Source organism: Anomaloglossus baeobatrachus, chromosome 5 (genome assembly GCF_048569485.1).
Source record: "Anomaloglossus baeobatrachus isolate aAnoBae1 chromosome 5, aAnoBae1.hap1, whole genome shotgun sequence".
NCBI lineage: Eukaryota > Metazoa > Chordata > Amphibia > Anura > Aromobatidae > Anomaloglossus > Anomaloglossus baeobatrachus.
The window spans coordinates 534,512,616-534,538,013 of NC_134357.1; the positions used below are offsets into that span (position 1 = coordinate 534,512,616).

Sequence of the window (25,398 nt, forward strand, 5' to 3'; positions counted from 1 at the left end):
CGCCCGCCGTCCCTGAGGTCCGGAAGGTTATGTACCCTAAACGACAACTCGTCAAGGGGGTTTCCTTCCCTATTAGATGTTGGCGGTGCCAGCGGGTGGGACATATGGAAGCCCAGTGTCCACTCCATGGATTGTGGGGTTATCCGGCGGGGTTCAATGTATGCTCAGGCGGTGTGTACCGCGGACCTTGTCTCCCCGGAGACTGAGCCCCACTTGTGCCAAATACAGGTGAATGGATGTCCGGTTACAGGCTTGTTGGATTCCGGAAGCTTAGTGACCCTTGTGCGATCAACCCTAAGGGCTGAAGTAAAGGCCACAGGACGTACCGTGGGGGTGGTTTGCATACATGGGGACCGCCGAGATTATCCCACGGGGATTGTCACCATCACAGCACCCTGCGGTCAGGTGCAACATGAGGTGGGACTTATTAACACTCTTCCCTATGACGTGATATTAGGAAGGGATCTGCCGTATTTTTGGACTCTATGGAAGGGGCCCCCTAAGTCCCCTCAGGTATTGGACAGTCCGGGACCTGAGCCCGACAATCCCGAATCCGGGACGCCTGCCGTAGGGGTCCCCATGATAGGGACAGAATGTGAACCCGATAGGTCGCCCCTAGAGGTATTGGCAGGAGAGGCTGAGATGGTCGAGCCCCTCCCGGAGTTGGAGGCGTCCCCGGATACGTTTGGGACAGCCCAACTCCAGGACCCTACATTAATACATGCCCGGAGTCGGGTGACAGTGGTTGACGGGGTTAAATAGATAGATAAAACAAGCGCACCCGTGGAATCCTTTTAGCGTTTAAAATATTAGAATTGCTCACCTTTGTTGGTTGTGCGCCCCCGCACAACTTCAGTGTAAGCTTCTCAGTCTGGAGTTCCTCCGAGCAGATCCTGAAACCAGGCTTCAGGAGTCCAGATTTGGGGTAACGTTGTCAGTTACTGATTTCCACCGGCACCATGGAATTCAGGTTTTTTTGTTTTTTTTTTTATTTTTTTTTTTTCCTTCAATCCTCCAGCTACCAGCTGGATTTTTTGATATGTCAGCAGGTCCTTTGCAGCTATTACCGATTCCCAATGGGGAGGGGGTATATGAAAAAATTCTTTCGGTCTAATATAGCGCAATAAGGATATATGCTGATATTAGTTATTTAAACTTTATTAATTAGGCGCTCCTATTATTACAACGCGTTTCAGCGGAATTGCTTTCATCAGGTAAAATAGGAGCAGTGGTTGACGGGGTGGCACAGCTGCCCGGTGCCCAGGTAAGGTACCCCCATTTCGCTCTTAAGCAGGATTTACTCTACCGGGTAGATGAAATACGGGGCGTGGGGGTAGAGCAGTTGGTGGTGCCCCAGCCATATCGCCGGCGGGTCCTCGACTTGGCTCATGAACACCTGATGAGTGGCCACCTAGGGGTCAAGAAAACGCAGGAGCGAATATTGCAAAAGTTCTATTGGCCCAGGGTCTTTGGGGAGGTAAAACAGTTCTGCAAAACCTGCCCGGAGTGTCAGCTTACGGCACCCCTGGCCCACTTTCGCAGTCCGTTGGTACCATTACCCATTATAGAAGTCCCTTTTGAACGGATAGGGATGGATCTGGTGGGGCCCCTCGTAAAGTCCGCTCGAGGGCACCAACACATCCTAGTGATCGTTGACTATGCCACCCGGTATCCAGAGGCGATACCTCTCAGACATACTGCGGCGAAGCTTATAGCTCGGGAGTTGTTTGCTGTGTTCTGCCGGGTGGGGTTGCCCAAGGAGATCCTTACGGATCAGGGGACCCCATTCATGTCTAAAGTGACCAAAGAGCTATGCCGGCTACTCCAGATCAAGCAGTTGCGTACGTCTGTGTATCATCCTCAAACGGATGGTTTAGTGGAGCGATTCAATAAAACCCTGAAAACCATGCTAAAAAGGGTGATTTCCAAAGACGGGAAAGACTGGGATATGATGCTTCCCTATTTGATGTTTGCCATCCGAGAGGTGCCACAGGCATCCACGGGGTTTTCGCCTTTTGAGTTGTTATACGGGCGACATCCCCGGGGATTGTTGGACCTGGCAAAGGAAACATGGGAGCAGGGAGCAGGAGCCCACCCCCCATAAAAGTGTGATTGAACACATTTTAGGAATGCAGAACCGCATAAGCGCGGTCATGCCAATTGTGAAGGAGCATTTACAGGAGGCTCAGGCCGCGCAAAGCGGCCGCTACAATAGACAAGCCACCGTGCGGACCTTTAAACCCGGGGATCGGGTGTTGGTATTGATCCCCACGGCGGAGAGTAAATTCCTGGCTCAGTGGCAAGGCCCCTACGAGATAAAGGAAAGAATCGGGGTGGTCAACTATAAGGTATTGCAGCCCGGTAGGCGGAAACCTGAACAAATATACCATGTCAACCTGTTAAAACCTTGGCAGGAACGGGAAAGCCTGATGGTTGATTTATCCCCATCTCCCTCCTCTTCGGGTCGTTCAAACCTGGCTCCAGCGACCTCCGGAGAGGACGAACCGGAAGTAAGGATTGGAGAAGCCCTCACCAAGCAGCAGAGGCGAGAGGCCAGACGGCTGGTTCAGCAGAACCCCGATGTCTTCTCCGAGCTGCCTGGTAGGACCAGTCTGATACGACATGACATTGTCACCGAGCCTCACCTGAAGATACGCCTGAAGCCATACTGGGTACCGGAGGCTCGAAGACAAGCCATATCAGAGGAAGTGAAGACAATGCTACGCCTGGGGGTCATCGAAAAATCCCGGAGTGAATGGGCTAGTCCCATTGTCCTGATACCAAAACCCGATGGCTCCTTAAGGTTCTGCAATGACTTTAGGAGATTGAACGAAATATCCAAGTTCGATCTCTACCCCATGCCCCGGGTGGAGGAGCTGATTGATAGGCTGGGACAGGCGCGATATTTCACCACGCTCGACCTGACCAAGGGGTACTGGCAGGTGCCACTGACGGAGTCCGCCAAGGAGAAAAACGCTTTTGTTACGCCGGAGGGTCTCTTCCACTATGTTGTCTTGCCTTTTGGGTTACATGGCGCTCCGGCCACGTTCCAGAGGTTGATGGACTTGGTGCTGGAACCCCACCAGGCGTATGCATCAGCGTACCTTGATGACATCATTATTTATAGCTCTGAGTGGCAGACCCACTTGGAACAGGTACAAGCGGTGGTGAACGCGCTCCGAACAGCCGGATTGACAGCCAATCCCAAGAAATGTGCGTTGGGGCTCACGGAAGCCCGCTACTTGGGCTACGTAATAGGCCAAAGAGTGATTAAGCCCCAAATTAACAAAGTTGAGGCAATCCAGAAGTGGCCTAGATCCCTGACCACGAAGCAGGTTAGGGCCTTCCTGGGTATCGTGGGGTACTACAGGAGGTTTGTAAAGAATTTTGCGGGACTATCAGCCCCCTTGACGGACCTTCTCAAAGGCAAGAAGTCCGTCATGGTGCGCTGGACTCCGCAGGCCGAGGACTCCTTCCGGGCCCTGAAGGGGGTCCTGTGCGGACAGCCCGTTCTTGTCAACCCTGATTTCCGGAAGGAGTTCATAGTACAGACTGACGCCTCTGAGGTCGGCCTGGGGGCAGTGCTGTCTCAGGTGGTTCAGGGGGAGGAACACCCCGTCACCTTCTTGAGTAGGAAGCTCACCCCTCCCGAGCGGAATTATAGCGTAGTGGAGAAGGAGTGCCTGGCGATCAAGTGGGCCTTGGAGTCCCTACGCTATTACCTGCTGGGACGACAGTTTCGCTTGGTGACGGATCACTCTCCACTGGTCTGGATGAGGTCCGCCAAGGAACGGAATGCCTGGGTTACCCGGTGGTTCCTTTCTCTGCAGAACTTCTGGTTTACGGTTGAGCACCGGGCCGGTAGGTTGCAGGGCAACGCCGATGCCTTGTCCCGCGGCCCGTGTTTGATGGCGGGAGTTCAACCCCGCACGCTTGAACTGAGGGGGGGGGTATGTGAGACTGTGACCGGGGTTATCTATGACGGCTGGTATGTCTCGCCCCGGTTGTGCTCCCTCCATGTATAGAAAGCAACTCCAGGGTTAATGCTGTTTCCCTGCAGGCTGAAAGGAGGGTTAAAAGGAAACAGGAACATGGGCGTGGGTCCTTAGTGTGAGGGAGTGAACACAACTCCCTGAGTTTCTGCCAGAGACACACGTGTGTGCTGTGTTGGACATTTGTTTTGTGCAATAAACCGTGTGCTGTGACCATTTGTGCCTGGATCCCGTGTCTTCTGCCGCGCAGCCGACCACGCTACCTCACACTCTATAAAAAGGCTTGTGATAATAAAGCACGTCACATGTGCACCTTTTCAATGAGAAAGGAATTTATATCAGCAATCTGTGTGCTCTGAATTTCTCTGCCAGCTCTCAGTGACCTTCAATTTGAGATTTAGCAGACATTCACTGGAAGGAGATTTCCCAAAACGGTGGAATTTTCCTTAACAACACTAAGGCTATGTGCGCACGTTGTGTTCTGCCGTGACAAATATTCTGCAGTGTTTTGTCACTGCATGTGCGTTTCAAAACGCAGCTGAAAAGCTGTGTATTAAATGTATTTTGAGTGCAGAATGGATGCAGAATTCATGCGTTATGGATGCTTGCCATGCCATAGGCCGGTTTAAGACGTCTGTGTTTAAACAGGTATCAGTCACACACATGGTTATGGTCATACGTGTGTCACGCCTATGTCACACGTGTGACATCCGTGGTTACATATGTGTGACAGGTATCGGAGAAAACATGGGTCTGTGAAATAAAAAGATTTTCCATATTTACCTGCTGTATTCAGCTCTGCTGCCTCCCGCTCCTGACTGCCACTCATTATATTAATCGATTATTCACTGCACTCAGGGCCTGGAAGCCGGAGCGTGGGGACATCACCGCCCAGGACAGCACCATGGGGACAGGTGAGTATTCTGCAAGTACAATGACATTCGGGAGGTCATTGGAGTTCCCAATGAACTCTGATGACATCCTGATGACCCCCGCGACACTAGCGCTACAGCTTCACGGGTTCATCAGAGTTCATTGGGAACTGTGATGAGTCCCCGATGCTGTCCCCGCGATACTCCGGCTTCCAGGTTCTCACACACACACACCTATTCACCGATCACATACACAAATAGCGCACATGCATGTATACACTGAACACACACACACACACACACACATACACAGCTGGATACTCACCTGTCCCCAGCGATGTGGTTCCCAGCACTGAAGTCTCCATCAATGCTCCGTCTTCCAGCTCCACAGGGCACTGAATATTCAGTGAGTATAATGAGTGGGGGTCAGGAGCAGGAGGAAGCACCTCTGGAGAGAGGTAAATATAGAAAATCTTTTTATTAAAAAGACCCGTGTGAAAACACTGCCGTGTGAGTAACAGCAAATACTAACATGGGTACGTGTGGCATCCGTGATAAAAATGGATGTTACACATACTTGAAACACGGATGTCTGAAACCAGCCATAGGCAGAGTGGAAAAGGCATCCAAAACGCACAAAAGATGTGACATGTTGCTTTTTAGAACACATCGATTTTGTAAAAAATATGGCATCCAAAACGCAGCATTTTAAAATGCAACATACGCATGGAATTTGCTAAATTCTCATTCACTTTGCTGGGGACGCTGAACGCGTGCGTTTACGCTGCAGTTTAAAACGCTGCATAAACGCCTGAAAAAATGCAACGTGTGCACATAGCCTAATGAGTCACATGACACCTGGGAGGGAAAATGGGTAATTGGGCACAATTTGGCCATGTTCCCTTAGGGGTGTATTCACTTTTGTTGCCTACAGTTTTGACATTAATGGCTGTGTGTTTAGTTATTTACAGGGCACCAAATTTACAGTTATACAAGCTGCACACTGACACTGTACATTGTATTATAGGGTCAGATCTTCAGTGTTGTCCTATGAAAACATATAAAATATTTAAAAAATGTGAGGGTGTACTCACTTTTGTGATATCCTGTGTATGTGTACACAGCGCACCATCACATGGTTCCAATAAAGCTTTTATGTCACTATATAATGTATGTCTTATGTTGTTACCTAATCGATCATCGTTCATTCATCCTTGGTTCTTCACAGCTCCGCTCCACACACGTCATGCACACGGCTCCGCTCCGTACGAGTCGTACATACACACGGCTCCGCTCCACACACGTCATGCACACGGCTCTGCTGCGTACGAGTCGTACACACACACGGCTCCGCTCCCCACACCTCATACACACACACGGCTCCACTCCCCACACCTCGTACACACACACGGCTCCGCTCCCCACACCTCGTACACACACACGGCTCCGCTCCCCACACCTCGTACACACACACTGCTCCGCTCCCCACACCTCGTACACACACACGGCTCCGCTCCCCACACCTCGTACACACACACGGCTCCGCTCCCCACACCTCGTACACACACACGGCTCCGCTCCCCACACCTCGTACACACACACGGCTCCGCTCCCCACACCTCGTACACACACACGGCTCCGCTCCCCACACCTCGTACACACACACTGCTCCGCTCCCCACACCTCGTACACACACACGGCTCCGCTCCCCACACCTCGTACACACACACGGCTCCGCTCCCCACACCTCGTACACATACACGGCTCCGCTCCCCACACCTCGTACACACATGTGCCGCCCCCACGTCAGTAGCAGCCGGGCTGCTCAGATCCGGATCCGCAGTGTGGCTCAAGGGATTCTCCGGACCCGGACACTCCAAATAAAAAGGGACATATTTGTACGGGATTTGCCGTAAACTGTCTGACGTCACCCACGGTGTGTGGTGAAGTGTGACACCACCGCTGCTGCTGTGGGGCGCCCGGGGGCGATGGGATGGCAGCTGGTTGTTAACCCCTCCGTGGGTAGGGATGATTGCCCCGGGACCCAGTGACTTGGTGCAGGGGACTGTAATGGCAGGGGCTGGCGCGCCTGGTCAGACCAGGGAGTCTCAGCTTATTCACGGTTAAATAAATCAGACAAGTCCAGTGGTTAACCAAGGTGCTGCTGGCCGGCCGCCGCGGCCGTGTGTACTCTGGTCCCCCAACCGGGCTGGTGGTCTGTGTCCCTTTCCTCTGCACTGTGTTGTGATGTGGTGGACTTCCCATTGTGGAACATGGGAGTCCGTTTCCGGTACTTCTGTTCGTAGCTGTGCCCGCTGACACTGACCCGTGGGATCTACCGGACCCTGGCGGATGCCCTATCCCTCTCTGTGTGTGGTTGTCTGATTTTGGGACTTTGGTTGGGACAGGACCTATAATTCTGCCCTCAATTGGTTAATTAGCTAGGCCGTTGGTTCCGGTCCTGGCTTCAGGGTCCAAGTACCCCCCTCTATGCACGGTTTCCAGGTCGGTTCTCCGGTGTCGGTACCACCTCGGATCTCCGGCTGCCGTATTCCCGTCTCCTGTTAGATACGGACCACCGTCTGCCACCTAGCCAATGCATCGGGGCTCCAACCCCGACACCTCTGCTCTCTGTACTTGAGCTTCACCTTCTCACTACTACTCCACTTGAACTCCAAACTTGACTGACTCTTTTCCCGCCCCGGGCTCTCCAGACCCCTAGGTGGGCGTTCTCCATCCGCCTGGTCCCGCCCACTGGTGTGCCTGTCCTACCCTGAGGGGGGTGACTAGGGTTTCAGGTCGGCTGTATGTAACCCTGTGAGGGAAGATGTTGTGCGGGGCCTCTACTGTGTGACCACCTGGCGGCGCCAGGGCGTCACACACACGGCTCCGCTCCGTACACACACACTGCTCCGTACACCTCGTACACACACGGCTCCGCTCCGTACACCTCGTACACACACGGCTCTGCTCCCTACATCTCGTACACACACGGCTCTGATCCGTACACCTCATACACACGGCTCCGCTCCGTACGCCTTGTACATACACGGCTCAGCTCGGTACACCACGTACACACACAACTCCGCTCCGTACACCTCGTACACACACGGCTCTGCTCCGTACACCTCGTACACACACGGCTCTGCTCCATCCACACTGTAAACCCCTCCTGACCCCACACATAACCTTCCCCTCACCCAGCACCATGACACCCAGCACAGCAGAGTCCTGCATACACTGAGGAGCTGATCATGTGACCCCTGACTCCTCCCCTCCATGTGACATCATCACAGGTCCTGGAAGCACAGAGCAGCCATAAGTCTAGTGTGCGGCTAAATCCCAGTGGCAAAGACCGGCTTGGTCAGTACAGGTCCCTCTAACAGCCATTTAGCCGTTACCATATAGCTAGTGGGTTGAGCCTAGACTGTATGGGCTCCTTCCAGGGAAGTGGGCGTGACTAGTTTGGTGGGTGGGAGTGGCGATGTGTCCTGTCGTCCACCATAATCATGTGATAGGGGCGTGTTGATATGATGTCATACCTGGAAGGAGCCCATACATTCTAGCATCTATCCTGGGATTTAGCCTCTACCAGCGGCTCTGCAGGAGGAGGTATGTGGAGATTCCCCATTACTGGGCATTAACCCCTTCAGCTCTGAGACTTTCTTGGGGTTTTTCTCTCGCTGATTTCTATGAATCGATGTTTTTGTTCTTTTTCCTCTGATAGATACAGACGCCCCAACTATGAGAGGCAGGAAGTGAGGAAACCATATGCTCTCATAGTAGGCTGCCCCCTTCTTGATACACATTTTAATATTCTCATTGCCCCCCCTCCCCCCACCATATGGTACCACCCTTTCCTCCATAATATGGTGCGACCCTCCCCACCCCCTAATATATAAATCCTCCTTCTCTATCCACAATATGGTATGACTCTCCCCACCCGCTAATATATAAATCCTCCTCCCCCCCAATATGATATGACCCTCCCTAACCCCTAATATATAAATCCCCCCCATCCCCCACAATATGGTATGACCCTCCCCACCCCCTAATATATAAACCCCCCATCCCCCCACAATAACTTATGACCTTCCCCACCCCTTAATATATAAATCCCCCCATCCCCACCAATATGGTATGACCCTCCCCTCTCGTTAATATATAAATCCCCCCATCCCCACCAATATGGTATGGCACTCCCCACCCCCTAATATATATATAAAAAAAAAAACATCCCCCCACAATATGCTATGGCCCTCCCCACCCCCTAATATATATAAAAAAAAAAACATCCCCCCACAATATGGTATGACCCTCCCCACCCCCTCATATATAAATCATCCCCCCCCCCCCCCTTCTTGCTGCAGATTACGGTGACCCAAGGACACAGCAGCGACCTCCTGGACCAGTTTCCCCAGTCTGGTGGATCCGGCGGTCGGCAGGGGCTATAGATGTGTGAGGGGCCGTTATCTGCGGTCTGTACAGTGTAATGGACACATTCTGGGGACAGATCATTATTATCTTTTTCCTCAGTGTTGCTGTATTTTATCTTGTTTAACCCCTTTAAGGACAAAGCCAGTTTTGTCCCTAATGCCCAGGCCATTTTTTGCAGTTCTGACCAGTGTCCCTTTGAGGTTATAGCTCTGGAACGCTTCAGTGGATCCTGAGACTGTGTTTTTTTGTGACATATTATACTTCATGATAGTGGTAAATTGAGGATGATAATTTTTGTTTTTATTTGCGAAAAAAAATCGAAAATTTTGAACATTTTACCTTTTTCAAACTTATATTTTTTATGCCCTTAAACCAGAGAGTTGTCACACAACATAGTTACTAAATAACATTTCCCACTTGTCTACTTTACATCAGTGCAATTTTTGAACCAACATTTTTTGGGGTTAGGAAGTTAGAAGGGTTCAAAGTTCATCAGCAATTTCCCATTTTTCCAACAAAATTTACAAAACCATTTATTTTTAGGGACCACATCACATTTGAAGTGACTGAGAGGCCTGGGTGACAGAAAATACCCAAAAGTGACACCATTCTAAAAACCGCACTCCCCAAAGTACTCAAAATCACATCCAAGAATATTATTAACCCTTCAGGTTCTTCACAGGAACCAAAGCGAATGAAAAAAAATAAAAAATGATCATTTTACCTAAAATGTTGCTCTAGCCCACATTTATTCACTTTTAGAAGAAATACAACAAAATGGACCCCAAAATTTGTTCCCAAGTTTCTTCTGAGCATGCGGCTACCTCACATATGGTCATAAACCTCTGTTTGGAGAAATGGGAGGTGTGAGACTGTGACCGGGGTTGTCTATGACGGCCGGTACGTCTCGCCCCGATTGTGCTCCCTCCATGTATAGAAAGCAACTCCACTCCAGGGTTAATGCTGTTTCCCTACAGGCTGAAAGGAGGGTTAAAAGGAAACAGGAACATGGGCGTGGGTCCCTAGTGTGAGGGAGTGAACACAACTCCCTGAGTTTCTGCCAGAGAAAGACATGTGTGCTGTTTTGGACTTTTGGTTTGTGCAATAAACCGTGTGCTGTGACCATTGGTGCCTGGATCCCGTGTCTTCTGTCGCGCAGCCGACCACGCTACCTCACAGATGGTGGAGAATGCGGGCATGCCAGCCCGGTGAGGTGTAGCATCCATCCCTGGTGACCCAGCAGCGCATGTCCTGGATTCGAGCGGCTATACTACAGCCCAAACCCGGCGACGCCATGGAGGACATACTAAAGCAGCTGGCTCAGGCTAATGCACAGCAACAACAGGCTAATGCACAGCAACAACAGACCAATGCACACCTGCTCCGGTCGTTGGATCGTCAGCAGCAATCCTTGCAATTGTAGGAACAAAGGCACCAAGAACAGAGGGTTCTCCTGGCCAAGTCGATCCGTGCCGGACCGGCAGCAACAACCCCGAGACCGGGTGACGACAGCAGCATCCGGAAAACGGTGAGACAAGCGTTGCAAAAGATGACCCCGGGGGATGATGTGGAAGCGTTCCTGGCGGTGTTTGAGCGGGTGGCCGAGCGGGAAAAGCTGCCGACCCCCCAGTGGGCTGAGGTATTGTCGCCCTATCTGACGGGGGAGCCCCAAAAAGCGTACCTGGACCTTTGTACCGAGGACGCCATAGAATATGAGACCCTGAAAGCCGAAATACTTGCTCGGTTGGGGGTGAATACCTATGTACGGGCTCAGCGGGTAAATCAGTGGTTCTATGAGGAAGTCAAACCCGTACGCTCCCAGGCCTATGACTTGTTGCATCTGGTAAAGAAGTGGTTGCAGCCTGACACTCTGAGCCCTGCGCAAATGGTGGAAAGGGTAGTGGTTGATCGCTTTGTGCGCACTTTACCCGTCACCATTCAACGGTAGGACAGGGCGACCCAAGTACCCTGGACCAATTAGTGTGCCTGGTGGAGCGGCATGTGGCTACGCAGGACTTGATACGGGACACTGAGACTTTGCGTGCCACCCGTCGGTCCGGCCCCTCCAAGCCTCGGGCCAAGGACCCACCGCGGACACCGGTGCGGGAGTCCGCTACCGTCCCGTCTGAGGCCGCGCCCGCGGTCCCTGAGGTCCGGAAGGCTATGTACCCTAAACGACAACTCGTCAAGGGGGTTTCCTTCCCTATTAGATGTTGGCGGTGCCAGCGGGTGGGACGTATGGAAGCCCAGTGTCCACTCACCACGGAGCCCATGGATTGTGGGGTTACCCGGCGGGGTTCAATGTATGCTCAGGCGGTGTGTACCGCGGACCTTGTCTCCCCGGAGACTGAGCCCCACTTGTGCCAAATACAGGTGAATGGATGTCCGGTTACAGGCTTGTTGGATTCCGGAAGCTTAGTGACCCTTGTGCGATCAACCCTAAGGGCTGAAGTAAAGGCCACAGGACGTACCGTGGGGGTGGTTTGCATACATGGGGACCGCCGAGACTATCCCACGGGGATTGTCACCATCACAGCACCCTGCGGTCAGGTGCAACATGAGGTGGGACTTATTAACACTCTTCCCTATGACGTGATCCTAGGAAGGGATCTGCCGTATTTTTGGACTCTATGGAAGGGGCCTCCTAAGTCCCCTCAGGTATTGGACAGTCCGGGACCTGAGCCCGACAATCCCGAATCCGGGACGCCTGCCGTAGGAGTCCCCATGATAGGGACAGAATGTGAACCCGATAGGTCGCCCCTAGAGGTATTGGCAGGAGAGGCTGAGATGGTCGAGCCCATCCCGGAGTTGGAGGCGTCCCCGGATACGTTTGGGACAGCCCAACTCCAGGACCCTACATTAATACATGCCCTGAGTCGAGTGACAGTGGTTGACGGGGTGGCACAGCTGCCCGGTGCCCAGGTAAGGTACCCCCATTTCGCTCTTAAACAGGATTTACTCTACCGGGTAGATGAAATACGGGGCGTGGGGGTAGAGCAGTTGGTGGTGCCCCAGCCATATCGTCGGCGGGTCCTCGACTTGGCTCATAAACACCTGATGAGTGGCCACCTAGGGGTCAAGAAAACGCAGGAGCGAATATTGCAAAGGTTCTATTGGCCCGGGGTCTTTGGGGAGGTAAAACGGTTCTGCGAAACCTGCCCGGAGTGTCAGCTTACCGCACCCCTGGCCCACTTTCGCAGTCCGTTGGTACCGTTACCCATTATAGAAGTCCCTTTTGAACGGATAGGGATGGATCTGGTGGGGCCCCTCGTAAAGTCCGCTCGAGGGCACCAACACATCCTAGTGATCGTTGACTATGCCACCCGGTATCCAGAGGCGATACCTCTCAGACATACTGCGGCGAAGCTTATAGCTCGGGAGTTGTTTGCTGTGTTCTGCCGGGTGGGGTTGCCCAAGGAGATCCTTACGGATCAGGAGACCCCATTCATGTCTAAAGTGACCAAAGAGCTATGCCGGCTACTCCAGATCAAGCAGTTGCGTACGTCTGTGTATCATCCTCAGACGGACGGTTTAGTGGAGCGATTCAATAAAACCCTGAAAACCATGCTCAAAAGGGTGATTTCCAAAGACGGGAAAGACTGGGATATGATGCTTCCCTGTTTGATGTTTGCCATCCGAGAGGTGCCACAGGCATCCACGGGGTTTTCGCCTTTTGAATTGTTATACGGGCGACATCCCCGGGGATTGTTGGACCTGGCAAAGGAAACATGGCAGCAGCAGCCCACCCCCCATAAAAGTGTGATTGAACACATTTTAGGAATGCAGAACCGCATAAGCGCGGTCATGCCAATTGTGAAGGAGCATTTACAGGAGGCTCAGGCCGCGCAAAGCGGCCGCTACAATAGACAAGCCACCGTGCGGACCTTTAAACCCGGGGATCGGGTGTTGGTATTGATCACCACGGCGGAGAGTAAATTCCTGGCTCAGTGGCAAGGCCCCTACGAGATAAAGGAAAGAATCGGGGTGGTCAACTATAAGGTATTGCAGCCCGGTAGGCGGAAACCTGAACAAATATACCATGTCAACCTGTTAAAACCTTGGCAGGAACGGGAAAGCCTGTTGGTTGATTTTTTCCCCATCTCCCTCCTCTTCGGGTCGTTCAAACCCGGCTCCAGCGACCTCCGGAGAGGACGAACCGGAAGTAAGGATTGGAGAAGCCCTCACCAAGCAACAGAGGCGAGAGGCCAGACGGCTGGTTCAGCAGAACCCCGATGTCTTCTCCGAGCTGCCTGGTAGGACCAGTCTGATACGACATGACATTGTCACCGAGCCTCACCTGAAGGTACGCCTGAAGCCATACCGGGTACCGGAGGCTCGAAGACAAGCCATATCAGAGGACGTGAAGACAATGCTACGCCTGGGGGTCATCGAAAAATCCCGGAGTGAATGGGCTAGTCCCATTGTCCTAATACCAAAACCCGATGGCTCCTTAAGGTTCTGCAATGACTTTAGGAGATTGAACGAAATATCCAAGTTCGATCTCTACCCCATGCCCCGGGTGGATGAGCTGATTGATAGGCTGGAACAGGCGCGATATTTCACCACGCTCGACCTGACCAAGGGGTACTGGCAGGTGCCACTGACTGAGTCCGCCAAGGAGAAAACCGCTTTTGTTACGCCGGAGGGTCTCTTCCACTATGTTGTCTTGCCTTTTGGGTTACATGGCGCTCCGGCCACGTTCCAGAGGTTGATGGACTTGGTGCTGGAACCCCACTAGGCGTATGCATCAGCGTACCTTGATGACATCATTATTTACAGCCCTGAGTGGCAGACCCACTTGGAACAGGTACAAGCGGTCGTGAACGCGCTCCGAACAGCCGGATTGACAGCCAATCCCAAGAAATGTGCGTTGGGGCTCACGGAAGCCCGCTTCTTGGGCTACGTAATAGGCCAAGGAGTGATTAAGCCCCAAATTAACAAAGTTGAGGCGATCCAGAAGTGGCCTAGACCCCTGACCACGAAGCAGGTTAGGGCCTTCCTGGGTATCGTGGGGTACTACAGGAGGTTTGTAAAAAATTTTGCGGGACTATCAGCCCCCTTGACGGACCTTCTCAAAGGCAAGAAGTCCGTCATGGTGTGCTGGACTCCGCAGGCCGAGGACTCCTTCCAGGCCCTGAAGGGGGTCCTGTGCGGACAGCCCGTTCTTGTCAACCCTGATTTCCGGAAGAGTTCATAGTACAGACTGATGCCTCTGAGGTCGGCCTGGGGGCAGTGCTGTCTCAGGTGGTTCAGGGGGAGGAACACCCCGTCACCTTCTTGAGTAGGAAGCTCAGCCCTCCCGAGCGGAATTATAGCGTAGTGGAGAAGGAGTGCCTGGCGATCAAGTGGGCCTTGGAGTCCCTACGCTATTACCTGCTGGGACGACAGTTTCGCTTGGTGACTGATCACTCTCCGCTGGTCTGGATGAGGTCCGCCAAGGAACGGAATGCCCGGGTTACCCGGTGGTTCCTTTCTCTGCAGAACTTCTGGTTTACGGTTGAACACCGGGCCGGTAGGTTGCAGGGAAACGCCGATGCCTTGTCCCGCGGCCCGTGTTTGATGGCGGGAGTTCAACCCCGCACGCTTGAACTGAGGGGGGGGTATGTGAGACTGTGACCGGGGTTGTCTATGACGGCCGGTACGTCTCGCCCCGGTTGTGCTCCCTCCATGTATAGAAAGCAACTCCACTCCAGGGTTAATGCTGTTTCCCTACAGGCTGAAAGGAGGGTTAAAAGGAAACAGGAACATGGGCGTGGGTCGCTAGTGTGAGGGAGTGAACACAACTCCCTGAGTTTCTGCCAGAGAAAGACATGTGTGCTGTTTTGGACTTTTGGTTTGTGCAATAAACCGTATGCTGTGACCATTGGTGCCTGGATCCCGTGTCTTCTGCCGCGCAGCCGACCACGCTACCTCACAGAGGGCTCAGAACAGAAGGAGCAATATTTGAATTTTGGAACACAAAATGACTGAAATAGATTGTGGGCACCATGTCGCATTTGCCAGTCCCCTAAGGTACCTAAACAGCAGACACACCCCTCAAGTGACCCCATTCTGTAAACTAGACCCCTCAAGGATTTTATACAGGGATATAGTGAGCATTTTGAAACCACAGGTACTTCACAAAATCTGATAACCTTAGATCGTCACTTTGAGAATTTTTGTTTTTTTTCACAAAACTTGTTTTAGCACCAAATTTCTCACTTTTTCAAGAGGCAACACCAAAAAGTGGACCAAACAGTTTACCTAATTTCTTATGAGCGCAGGGATACCCCTCATATGGCCAAAAACCTCCGTTTGGACAAACGGTAGGGCTCGAAATGGAAGGAGTATGATTTGAATTTTGGAAAAGTTTAAATAAATTGCGGGCACCATGTCTCATTTGCACGACCCCTTGGGTACCTATACAGCAGAACCCCCCACAAATTACTCCATTTTGGAAACTATAGCCCTGAAGGATTGTATTCAAGCGTATAGTCAGTATTTTGAATCCACATGTACAGTGTTGGCCAAAAGTATTGACACCCCTGCAATTCTGTCAGATAATACTCAGTTTCTTCTTGAAAATGATTGCAATCACAAATTCTTTGGTATTATTATCTTCATTTATTTTGCTTGCAATGAAAAAACACAAAAGAGAATGAAACAAAAATCAAATCATTGATCATTTCACACAGAACTCCAAAAATGGGCCAGACAAAAGTATTGGCACCCTTAGCCTAATACTTGGTTGCACAACCTTTAGCCAAAATAACTGCGAATAACCGCTTCCGGTAACCATCAATGAGTTTCTTACAATGCTCTGCTGGAATTTTAGACCATTCTTCTTTGGCAAACTGCTCCAGGTCCCTGAGATTTGAAGGGTGCTTTCTCCAAACTGCCATTTTGAGATCTCTCCACAGGTGTTCTATGGGATTCAGGTCTGGACTCATTGCTGTCCACTTTAGTAGTCTCCAGTGCTTTCTATCAAACCATTTTCTAGTGCTTTTTGAAGTGTGTTTTGGGTCATTGTCCTGCTGGAAGACCCATGACCTCTGAGGGAGACCCAGCTTTCTCACACTGGGCCCTACATTATGCTGCAAAATTTGTTGGTTGTCTTCAGACTTCATAATGCCATGCACATGGTCAAGCAGTCCAGTGCCAGAGGCAACAAAACAACCCCAAAACATCAGGGAACCGCCGCCATGTTTAAATGTAGGGACCGTGTTATTTTCTTTGAAAGCTTCTTTTTTTTTTTCCTGTAAACTCTATGTTGATGGCTTTTCCCAAAAAGCTCTACTTTTGTCTCATCTGACCAGAGAACATTCTTCCAAAACGTTTTAGGCTTTCTCAGGTAAGTTTTGGCAAACTCCAGCCTGGCTTTTTTTTATGTCTCGGGGTAAGAAGTGGAGTCTTCCTGGGTATCCTACCATACAGTCCCTTTTCATTTAGACGCGGACGGATAGTACGGGTTGACACTGTTGTACCCTCGGACTGCAGGGAAGCTTCAAGTTGTTTGGATGTTAGTCGAGCTTCTTTATCCACCATCCGCACAATCTTCCATTGAAATCTCTCGTCAATTTTTCTTTTCTTTCCACATCTAGGGAGGTTAGCCACAGTGCCATGGGCTTTAAACTTCTTGATGACACTGCGCACCGTAGACACAGGAACTTTCAGGTCTTTGGAGATGGACTTGTAGCTTTGAGATTGCTCATGCTTCCTCACAATTTGGATTCTCAAGTCCTCAGACAGTTATTTGGTCTTCTTTCTTTTCTCCATGCTCAATGTGGTACACACAAGGACACAGGACAGAGGTTGAGTAAACTTTAATCCATGTCAACTGGCTGCAAGTGTGGTTTAGTTATTGACAACACCTGTTAGGTGCCACAGGTAAGTTACAGGTGCTGTTAATTACACAAATTAGAGAAGCATCACATGATTTTTAAAACAGTGCCAATACTTTTATCCACCCCCTTTTTTATGTTTGGTGTGGAATTATATCCAATTTGGCTTTATGAGATTTTTTTTTCATTGAAGATAATACCAAAGAATATGTGATTGCAATAATTTTCAAGAAGAAACTGAGTATTATCTGACAGAATTGCAAGGGTGCCAATACTTTTGGCCAGCACTGTACTTCACAAAAATGTTGGTATAGCCCCAAATTTCTCACTTTTAGCCTATGTGGCCACGATCCGGTGACACGGCGTCTAGTACACAGTGTCAGCCCTCCTGAAGAGATGCGAGTACTGTCAACGGGAGAACACAGCTGCCTGTGCCCACAATCCGGGTTAAAGCTGCTGCGGACTTTAGCGCTATTGTCCCTGCAGAGAACACTCTCGTCTCCGCAGCATAAATTTACATGCTGAGGCTCGGGAAGCCGTGCCACAGTTCAGTTTATGCTACAGAGAAAAGAAGCACAGTGGGCAGGAGATTTCTAAAAATCCTTCCACTGCACTTGTACTGCACAATGTAGCATTTTGGACACAGCGAAAACACTTTGTGCCCAAAGTGCTGCAAACCCAGATCGTGGGCACATAGCATAAAAAGCTAGGATGACTGGATGGATGTCAAACACATATATGATTTCCCACCTCCCTACATACTCTAAGCTGGAACCATTTATTGACTTTCACGTGGCACTAAAGGGTGTTTAGCCTTATATTTAGCCAAAAAATAAATAATTTTAAAAAACAACTTGGGTCCCCACTATTTTTGACAGCCAGCTAGGGTAAAGCAGACGGCTGCAGACCGCAGCTGATAGCTTTACCTTGGCTGATAATCCAAAATGGAGGGCACCCCAGGCTGATTTTAATTATTTATGAATAAATAATAAAAAAAAATGTGGGGTCCCCCACAAATTGAATTACCAGCCAAGGTAGTAAAGCGGACAGCTGTGGTCTGGTATTCTCTGGGTGGGAAGAGCCATTCTTATTTGGCCCTTCCCAGCCTAAAAATAGCAGGCCACAGCCGCCCCAGAAGTGGTGCATCTATTCTATCAGGGGTGGGGAGTATTTTTTCTGCCAGGGGCCATTTGGAAACTTCTACCAACCTTTTGGGGCCGCAAAAATTATCACCTTGAAAATCGCCGTACTATATTTGGTCAAACAAATAATAAACACCCCTACTGTGATGGCTGGAGCTGCTTCTCTTTGCAGCGGCTGGGATGTTTGGTGATATTGATCATGTTGCTTCTCACAACTTGTTTTCCAGGTTTGTCTCGGTCTGGACCGCAGGCAATAGATTGGTAAATCATATACATCACATAGGGGACGCTGGAGGTAACTACATCACAGGAGGGGCTGGGGGCAAAGACATTGCTGGGAATGCTGGGGTATACACATCACAGGAGATGCTGGGGGCATATATACATCACAGGAGATGCTGGGGGCGTATATACATCACAGGAGATGCTGGGGGCATATATACATCACAGGAGATGCTGGGGGCGTATATACATCACAGGAGAGGCTGGGGGCGTATATACATCACAGGAGAGGCTGGGGCGTATATACATCACAGGAGAGGCTGGGGGCGTATATACATCACAGGAGAGGCTGGGGGCGTATATACATCACAGGAGATGCTGGGGGCGTATATACATCACAGGAGAGGCTTGGGGCGTATATACATCACAGGAGAGGCTGGGGGCGTATATACATCACAGGAGAGGCTGGGGCGTATATACATCACAGGAGAGGCTGGGGGCGTATATACATCACAGGAGAGGCTGGGGGCGTATATACATCACAGGAGAGGCTGGGGGCGTATATACATCACAGGAGAGGCTGGGGGCGTATATACATCACAGGAGAGGCTGGGGGCGTATATACATCACAGGAGAGGCTGGGGGCGTATATACATCACAGGAGAGGCTGGGGGCGTATATACATCACAGGAGAGGCTGGGGGCGTATATACATCACAGGAGAGGCTGGGGGCGTATATACATTTCAGGAGGGGTTAGGGGCATATATACATTTAAGGAGAAGCTGGGGGCATATATACATCCCAGGAAACCATGGGGGAATATATCCATCACTTGAGAAGCTTGGGTGCATATACATCACAGGAGACGCTGGGGCACATAACTTACAGGAGACGCTGGGGGTATATACATCACAGGAGGGGCTGGGGCTAAAGGCCGCTTTACACGCTGCGACATCGCTAAAGCAATGTCGTTGGGGGTCACGGAATTCGTGACGCACATCCGGCCGCGTTAGCGATGTCGTTGCATGTGGCACCTACGTGCGATCGAAAATCGTCGGAAACACGTGCAAAATCGCTAATCATTGACATGCTCCCCTATTCCCAATTATCGTTGCTGCTGCAGGTACGATGTTGTTGTCGTTCCTGCAGCAGCACACATCGCTATGTGTGACACCACAGGAACGAGGAACCTCACCTTACCTGCGGCCGCCGGCAATGAGGAAGGAAGGAGGTGGGCGGGATGTTCGCCCCGCTCATGTCCGCCCCTCCGCTTCGATTGGGTGGCCGCTTAGTGACGTTGCTGTGACGCCGAATGAACCACCTCCTTAGAAAGGAGGCGGTTCGCCGGTCACAACGACGTCGCTAGGCAGGTAAGTAGTGTGACGGGTCCACGTGATTTTGTGCGCCATGGGCAGCGTTTTGCCCGTGACGCACAAACGATTGGGGCGGGTACGCACGCTAGCGAGATCTGAGGGGATACAGACAGTATTGCTGGGCACAGACAGCACTGGTATGAACAGCACTAGAGGGGCATGAACAGGACTGGGGGACATGGACAGAACTGAGGGTGCACAGGCATCTCCAAGGAGGCACGTCCAGCACGTGGGGGGGGGGGGGACAACAGTGGCGGTGGCACGGACAGGACTGGCGGTGGCACAAACCGCACTAGAGGGGCAAGATCAGGACTGGGGGACATGGAAATGATTGAGGGAGCACAGACATTACTAAGGGGTCATGGACAGCACTCGGGGGTGGTACACAGCACTGGGTTGGTGGCACACTACACCACGAGGCAGGACTCGCACGGCATCGTGAGGCAATAGTCATACTGCACCGCGAGGCAGGACTCACACTGCACCGTGAGGCAGGACTCACACTGCACCGCGAGGCACGACTCACTGCAGCGCAAGGCATGTACAGCAGAGAAGCCGGTAAACCTGCTGCTACTCTTCTTTGTGGGACGGGAGTACAGCGCATCTCGCGCTTATTCCGTCCACAAAGTACGTTCTTAGCATGCCAGGCCAGCGTGCTGAGAAACTAATTGTATGCACTCCACAGAAAGGGATTTAAAGGGCCGGCAGCCGTTAAGACCGCAGCTGCTGCCGGACTCACTGCGGTGCCCACGAATGTGTCCAGGGGCCGCATGAAAAGTCATTGCGGGCTGCAGGTTCCCCACCCCTGCATTAGATGCACCAGCCCTGGTGCCTTGCCCGGCTCATCCCGTTGCCCTGGTGCAGTGACAAACAGGGTAATATATGGGGTTGATACCAATTTTAATGTCACCTGGCATCAATCCCAATGGTTAGTAATGTCACGGTGTCTATCAGATGCCCGACATTACTAACTGTCAATAATTAAAAAAAAGACAAAAAATTTAAAAAAAACACTCCGCATCACATTCCCTCTTTCAGCAATTTCTTGAAAAGAAAAAAAAATACGGTCTGCCGCAATCCTTTTTGTAGGTCCCACAATGACTCTGGACCTTCCAGAATATGGGGAGCACGCTCAGAGAATGTATCCCTCATCTTCTGGAAGTGCAGGCACTCCATGTGAGAAGTGTGGCTGCAATGATCTGAGTGAGAATACTGCAACCACACTGCCCCGGTCCAACCGAGGGCAGAGTGACTTTCAGTAACCTCATTCCAGAATATGGGGGCACGCTCAGAGAAAGTATCCCCCATTTTCTGGAAGTGCACACCCTCCATGTAAAGCGTGTGGGTGCAGTGACCTGAGAATTCTGTTCTCACACTGCCCGGCTCCACACCACGGCAGTGTGAGCTGCAATAAGCTCAGTGTCACTGCGCACAAGAAGTCGGCTGACAGCCGCTCTGCACATGCGGCCGCCATCTTTTCATAAGGAAAAGAGGGATCTCGGGGGATCATCGCTGCAGGATGTAACGAGGGTGACAGTGGGTGACCTGGGTGGACCTGTAGAGGACTTTTCTGTTGTGACGCCCCTAACTCTGTGAGGGTGTCACAGGGAACTGCACCCCTGTCTCTCATGGTGCAGAACTCACCCTCCATGGTTCTCGGTTCCTACACACTGGTATTGCTTCCCTCAGCACTCAAATCCTAACCACACCTCACACCACACCCTGTCAGGCACACCAGTGGGTGGTCTAGCTGGAATAGGGCCACCCACCTAGGGGTCAGGCAGACTGGTGGGAGGGAGGAAGTCAGATCAGTAGTAGCCCTCAGAGAGTGAGGAGCTGGGGGAGTTGGAGCTCCTTGTGTGACCTTGGTTGGGTCGCAGACGGTGGTCTGGGACGAGAGGAGTCGGAGACCCGGTCGCAGGGTATTGGAAAAGGGTATACTGACTTAGTTTTGGAGAACGGTCGGCACCAGAAAGTCCAGTAACCGGAGCGGTACCGATCATGGCGGGGTACAGGGCCCTAGATCATGGAATAGCTTCACGCAACCTGGTAATTCACCTGTGGAGGATAGTCTCTTTATGAACTTTCCCCAAGAGCTCAGAGATCGAAGGCATCAACACAATGAGGAGGATAGGGCCTTCCAGCTTATGCAGCCCACTGAAATCCCAAGTGTCAGCCATCGAGACCACACCTCCACTATTTCACTATAGGGAGTGGGACCCTGACAGCTTCAGGCTGAAGGGACACTCAGGAACATCTACACAATTGTGCATGGAGGCAGGGTCCGGACCACTAAGCAATACCAGCGAGGACGGACACCCGGACGAGCTCCCCAGAGTGGCAGTGGCACCCAAAGACTTGGTTTACTTCTGTATAAGAGTCTGCTTAATGATTGCACCAACATCTTCACAGCCTGAGTGAGTACACTTGCCTCCCCAGATCCTGCCTGCACCACACTATCCGCCACTTATCTCCAGAGTCCCAGGGGCTCTCCTACCCGTGGATGGATCACCATCTGGCCGCCCCGCTCCATCTTCCCTCGGGTACTCCCATCGGCAGCGGCGGTACACCCCTTACCGTGAACCACGGGTGGCGTCACGAACATTAATCCCCTTGTAATTATTTCCCCCTTTTATTGGAGTGGCCGCTGAGCCCCGGGTCCGGGGACCCTCGAGCCACAGCAAACCCCGGATCCGAGCAGTTTGCCTGCTCCAGGGGGCGGCACACTTCCGCATCTGACATGTCACATGCAACAAAAATCAGAGGAGGAGGATGAATGTGGCAGGCGTGCCAGTCGTGCGCACCGCCATTTTGATGATCGAGTTGGGAGGGGGATCTTGTTGGGGTTGGCGACTACGGGGGACTGGAGGGGATCGGGGGAGTAGATCTATCTCCCATCTGACATGTTTGATCCTGTCAGGCGGGAGATAAATAATTTTTTACCGGCACCGCCATTTACTGTAATGTGACCATCTTTATATGGTGTTTAATGGTGATCACGTGACCGGAGACCGGAAAAAATGGCCGGAGTCATGATCTGCAGGGTCTCCGCTACTCCCGATAGCTGAAACCCTGGAGATTTTCCGAAGCTGGGGGGGTCACTATTCACTTTTTTTCTTGCTGACTTTATAAATGGCGGATCAGAATAAATACCCTTTCTTGCCACCGTTTATTTCCATAAAGCAGTCATAGTGGGGTTAAACGTTTGTTTGTTTCTTTGTTTTTATGTGTATGCTGTCTGTGGGGAACACTAAATTCATTGCAGCCGTTGAGTGGATGAGTGAGAAGCGGAGTCCCCATTATTATCACATCTGAGTGACGAGTGCAGCGAGTAGCCAGTGTTTATGACATTCCAGTTTATAGAATCCGAGAATAATAACATCTACACGTTCTTTCCCTTCATGTTTCCCCTTTGAATCTCCGGTAATTGTATTATTACACAGGATTCTTTATGATGTTACATCGTCATCTTCTCCCCATTCAGGTCCCTACAATATCAGATCCTCTCAGTGGAGATTTTCTATATAAGAGAATTTTCCTGATTGACCAGGATGGATACGGACAGGGACAAGTTGGCGGAGAGGATATTACACCTCACCCTAGAGATCCTCTTCCGGCTTACTGGAGAGGTGAGAGATTCTGATGACGTCACATTACATCATTCTTATCTATGGGAATAACAGATGGACAGAACTGGAGAGGTGTGGACTCTGGAAATGTCTGTAGTGAGATTTATTACTGTGTCTCTCCATAACCAGGATTACACAGTAGTGAAGAAGACCTCTAGTGAGCGCTGTCAGGCCCCTGTGTCTGAGGGATGGGGAAGATCCCTGAGCCCAATCACGGGGCCTCCACATCACCCCCTGATACATGAGGACATCAATGAGCAGAAGATCCTAGAACTCTCCTACAAGATGATTGAGCTGCTGACTGGAGAGGTGACACTGCTGGGAATGCTGGGACATTATACAGGAACGCTATGAAGGGATTGGGGGATGACGGTATCATTGTATGTGTCAGGTTCCTATAAGGTGTCAGGATGTTGCTGTCTATTTCTCCGTGGAGGAGTGGGAGTATTTAGAAGGACACAAAGATCTGTACAAGGACGTCAAGATGGAGGTTCCCCAGCCGTTCATATCACCAGGTAATAGACAGGACTAAATACACACGGCCTATAATTATCTGTATGTTAAGAATGAATTCAGTCCCTGCATGTGTTTCCTCCAGTTCTATCCAGTGAGAGGACAACACCAGAGAGATGTCCCCGTCCTCTTCTCCCACAGGACTGTAAACAAGAAGATCCCGATGTTCCTCAGGATTATCAGGTAGATGGAGAGGTGTCATTAAATCTCCCTATGATGTGTAGACGGCTGTGAAGGTCTTGTGCTCAGTCTTGTTTTTTTCACCAGTATTATATGTTTTATTTTTTTTAAATCAGATCTTTTTTTATTAAATAATTAGGAATCAATACAGAGAATATTTCGCTTCTCATATGACTGATAACAGTAAACATCAAATTAGCACATATTGTATATAAATCAGGTTCTTTCTCTCTATATATGTAGAAACAGTAATAAGGTTCTCAAATCATAGTTATATTATGTAAATTGAGCCTACAAACCACGTGGCTCCACAAATAAACAGAACTTAAATTATGCAATAATGCCTCAGACTAACAGAAAAGCCTCCTCCATCAGCCGTGTCGCTCCACATCATATTGCTATACTCGCCCGCCCCTCCCTCTCCGTGCAGTCATCAATCAGACCCTTCCAGTCCACTCCCACCTAGTATAATATGTTTTATACTTGTGTAATGAGAACGGTGGAGATGGCAGGATTAGAGCTGATCATAAATGTGACTTCTCCATCTGTCTGTGACTTTTAAAATATTTGTTTCAGGCTGAAGATCTGACACATATTAATACTACAGAGACCTATGTGAGGTGTGATGAGTGGTGTAAAGAGGAGATTCCTACATATGACTACCCAGGTGAGTAGTAATCACTAAATGCAGAGAAGTCACTAGATTCTTGTCAGTCACCAGCTGTGGCTGCTTTTTCTGCGGCGCAGTCTGGTCATATCACAATTAAGAAATCTTCTCCTAAACAAACACACGCACTCTACCACCCAAAACTGTCTCCATTACTTTGGGCATTACTGAGACCAGTTTTTTCAAGACCTGAAATGATCCAAGTTACAACCTGGAATTAGAAGATTCTGACCTTTACCTGCCCAGATCGCTAAACCGCAAAGACAAATGACAGCTACATAGAATGTGCTGACAACATAAAAAATCATGGGAAGATAAATATATAATCTGTAGTGTGGGTCTAGCTTTTAAGACAAATTATTATTCCATGTGCAGTGAGAGTCGTATGAATTTTTTTTCAATCTATTAACAGTAGAAGTCCCAGGAATTTCGAGCTCCTTAGGGTTTCAATGGTAGAAATGTTAAATGACCCCTCTCTGGGACGTCTGGTGTTAATCAATCAATCAATTCATAAATGTAAAGACCGGAAAGAGAATACAAATATTTTTTT

At 50.5% G+C, this 25,398-nt stretch overlaps 2 protein-coding genes across 2 annotated transcripts in view; both read left to right on the forward strand.

The window, feature by feature from the left end:
- LOC142312156 (uncharacterized) overlaps positions 1 to 25,398 on the forward strand; it is a 186,704-nt gene that overhangs the window by 148,513 nt on the left and 12,793 nt on the right. The window lies entirely within an intron of this gene.
- LOC142312154 (oocyte zinc finger protein XlCOF29-like) lies at positions 8,406 to 23,873 on the forward strand. Its single transcript, XM_075351055.1, has 3 exons — positions 8,406 to 8,476; positions 23,344 to 23,488; positions 23,618 to 23,873. Exons 2-3 carry the CDS (start codon positions 23,411 to 23,413, stop codon positions 23,840 to 23,842), a joined length of 303 nt encoding a protein of 100 aa, XP_075207170.1. The 5' UTR covers positions 8,406 to 8,476; positions 23,344 to 23,410; the 3' UTR covers positions 23,843 to 23,873.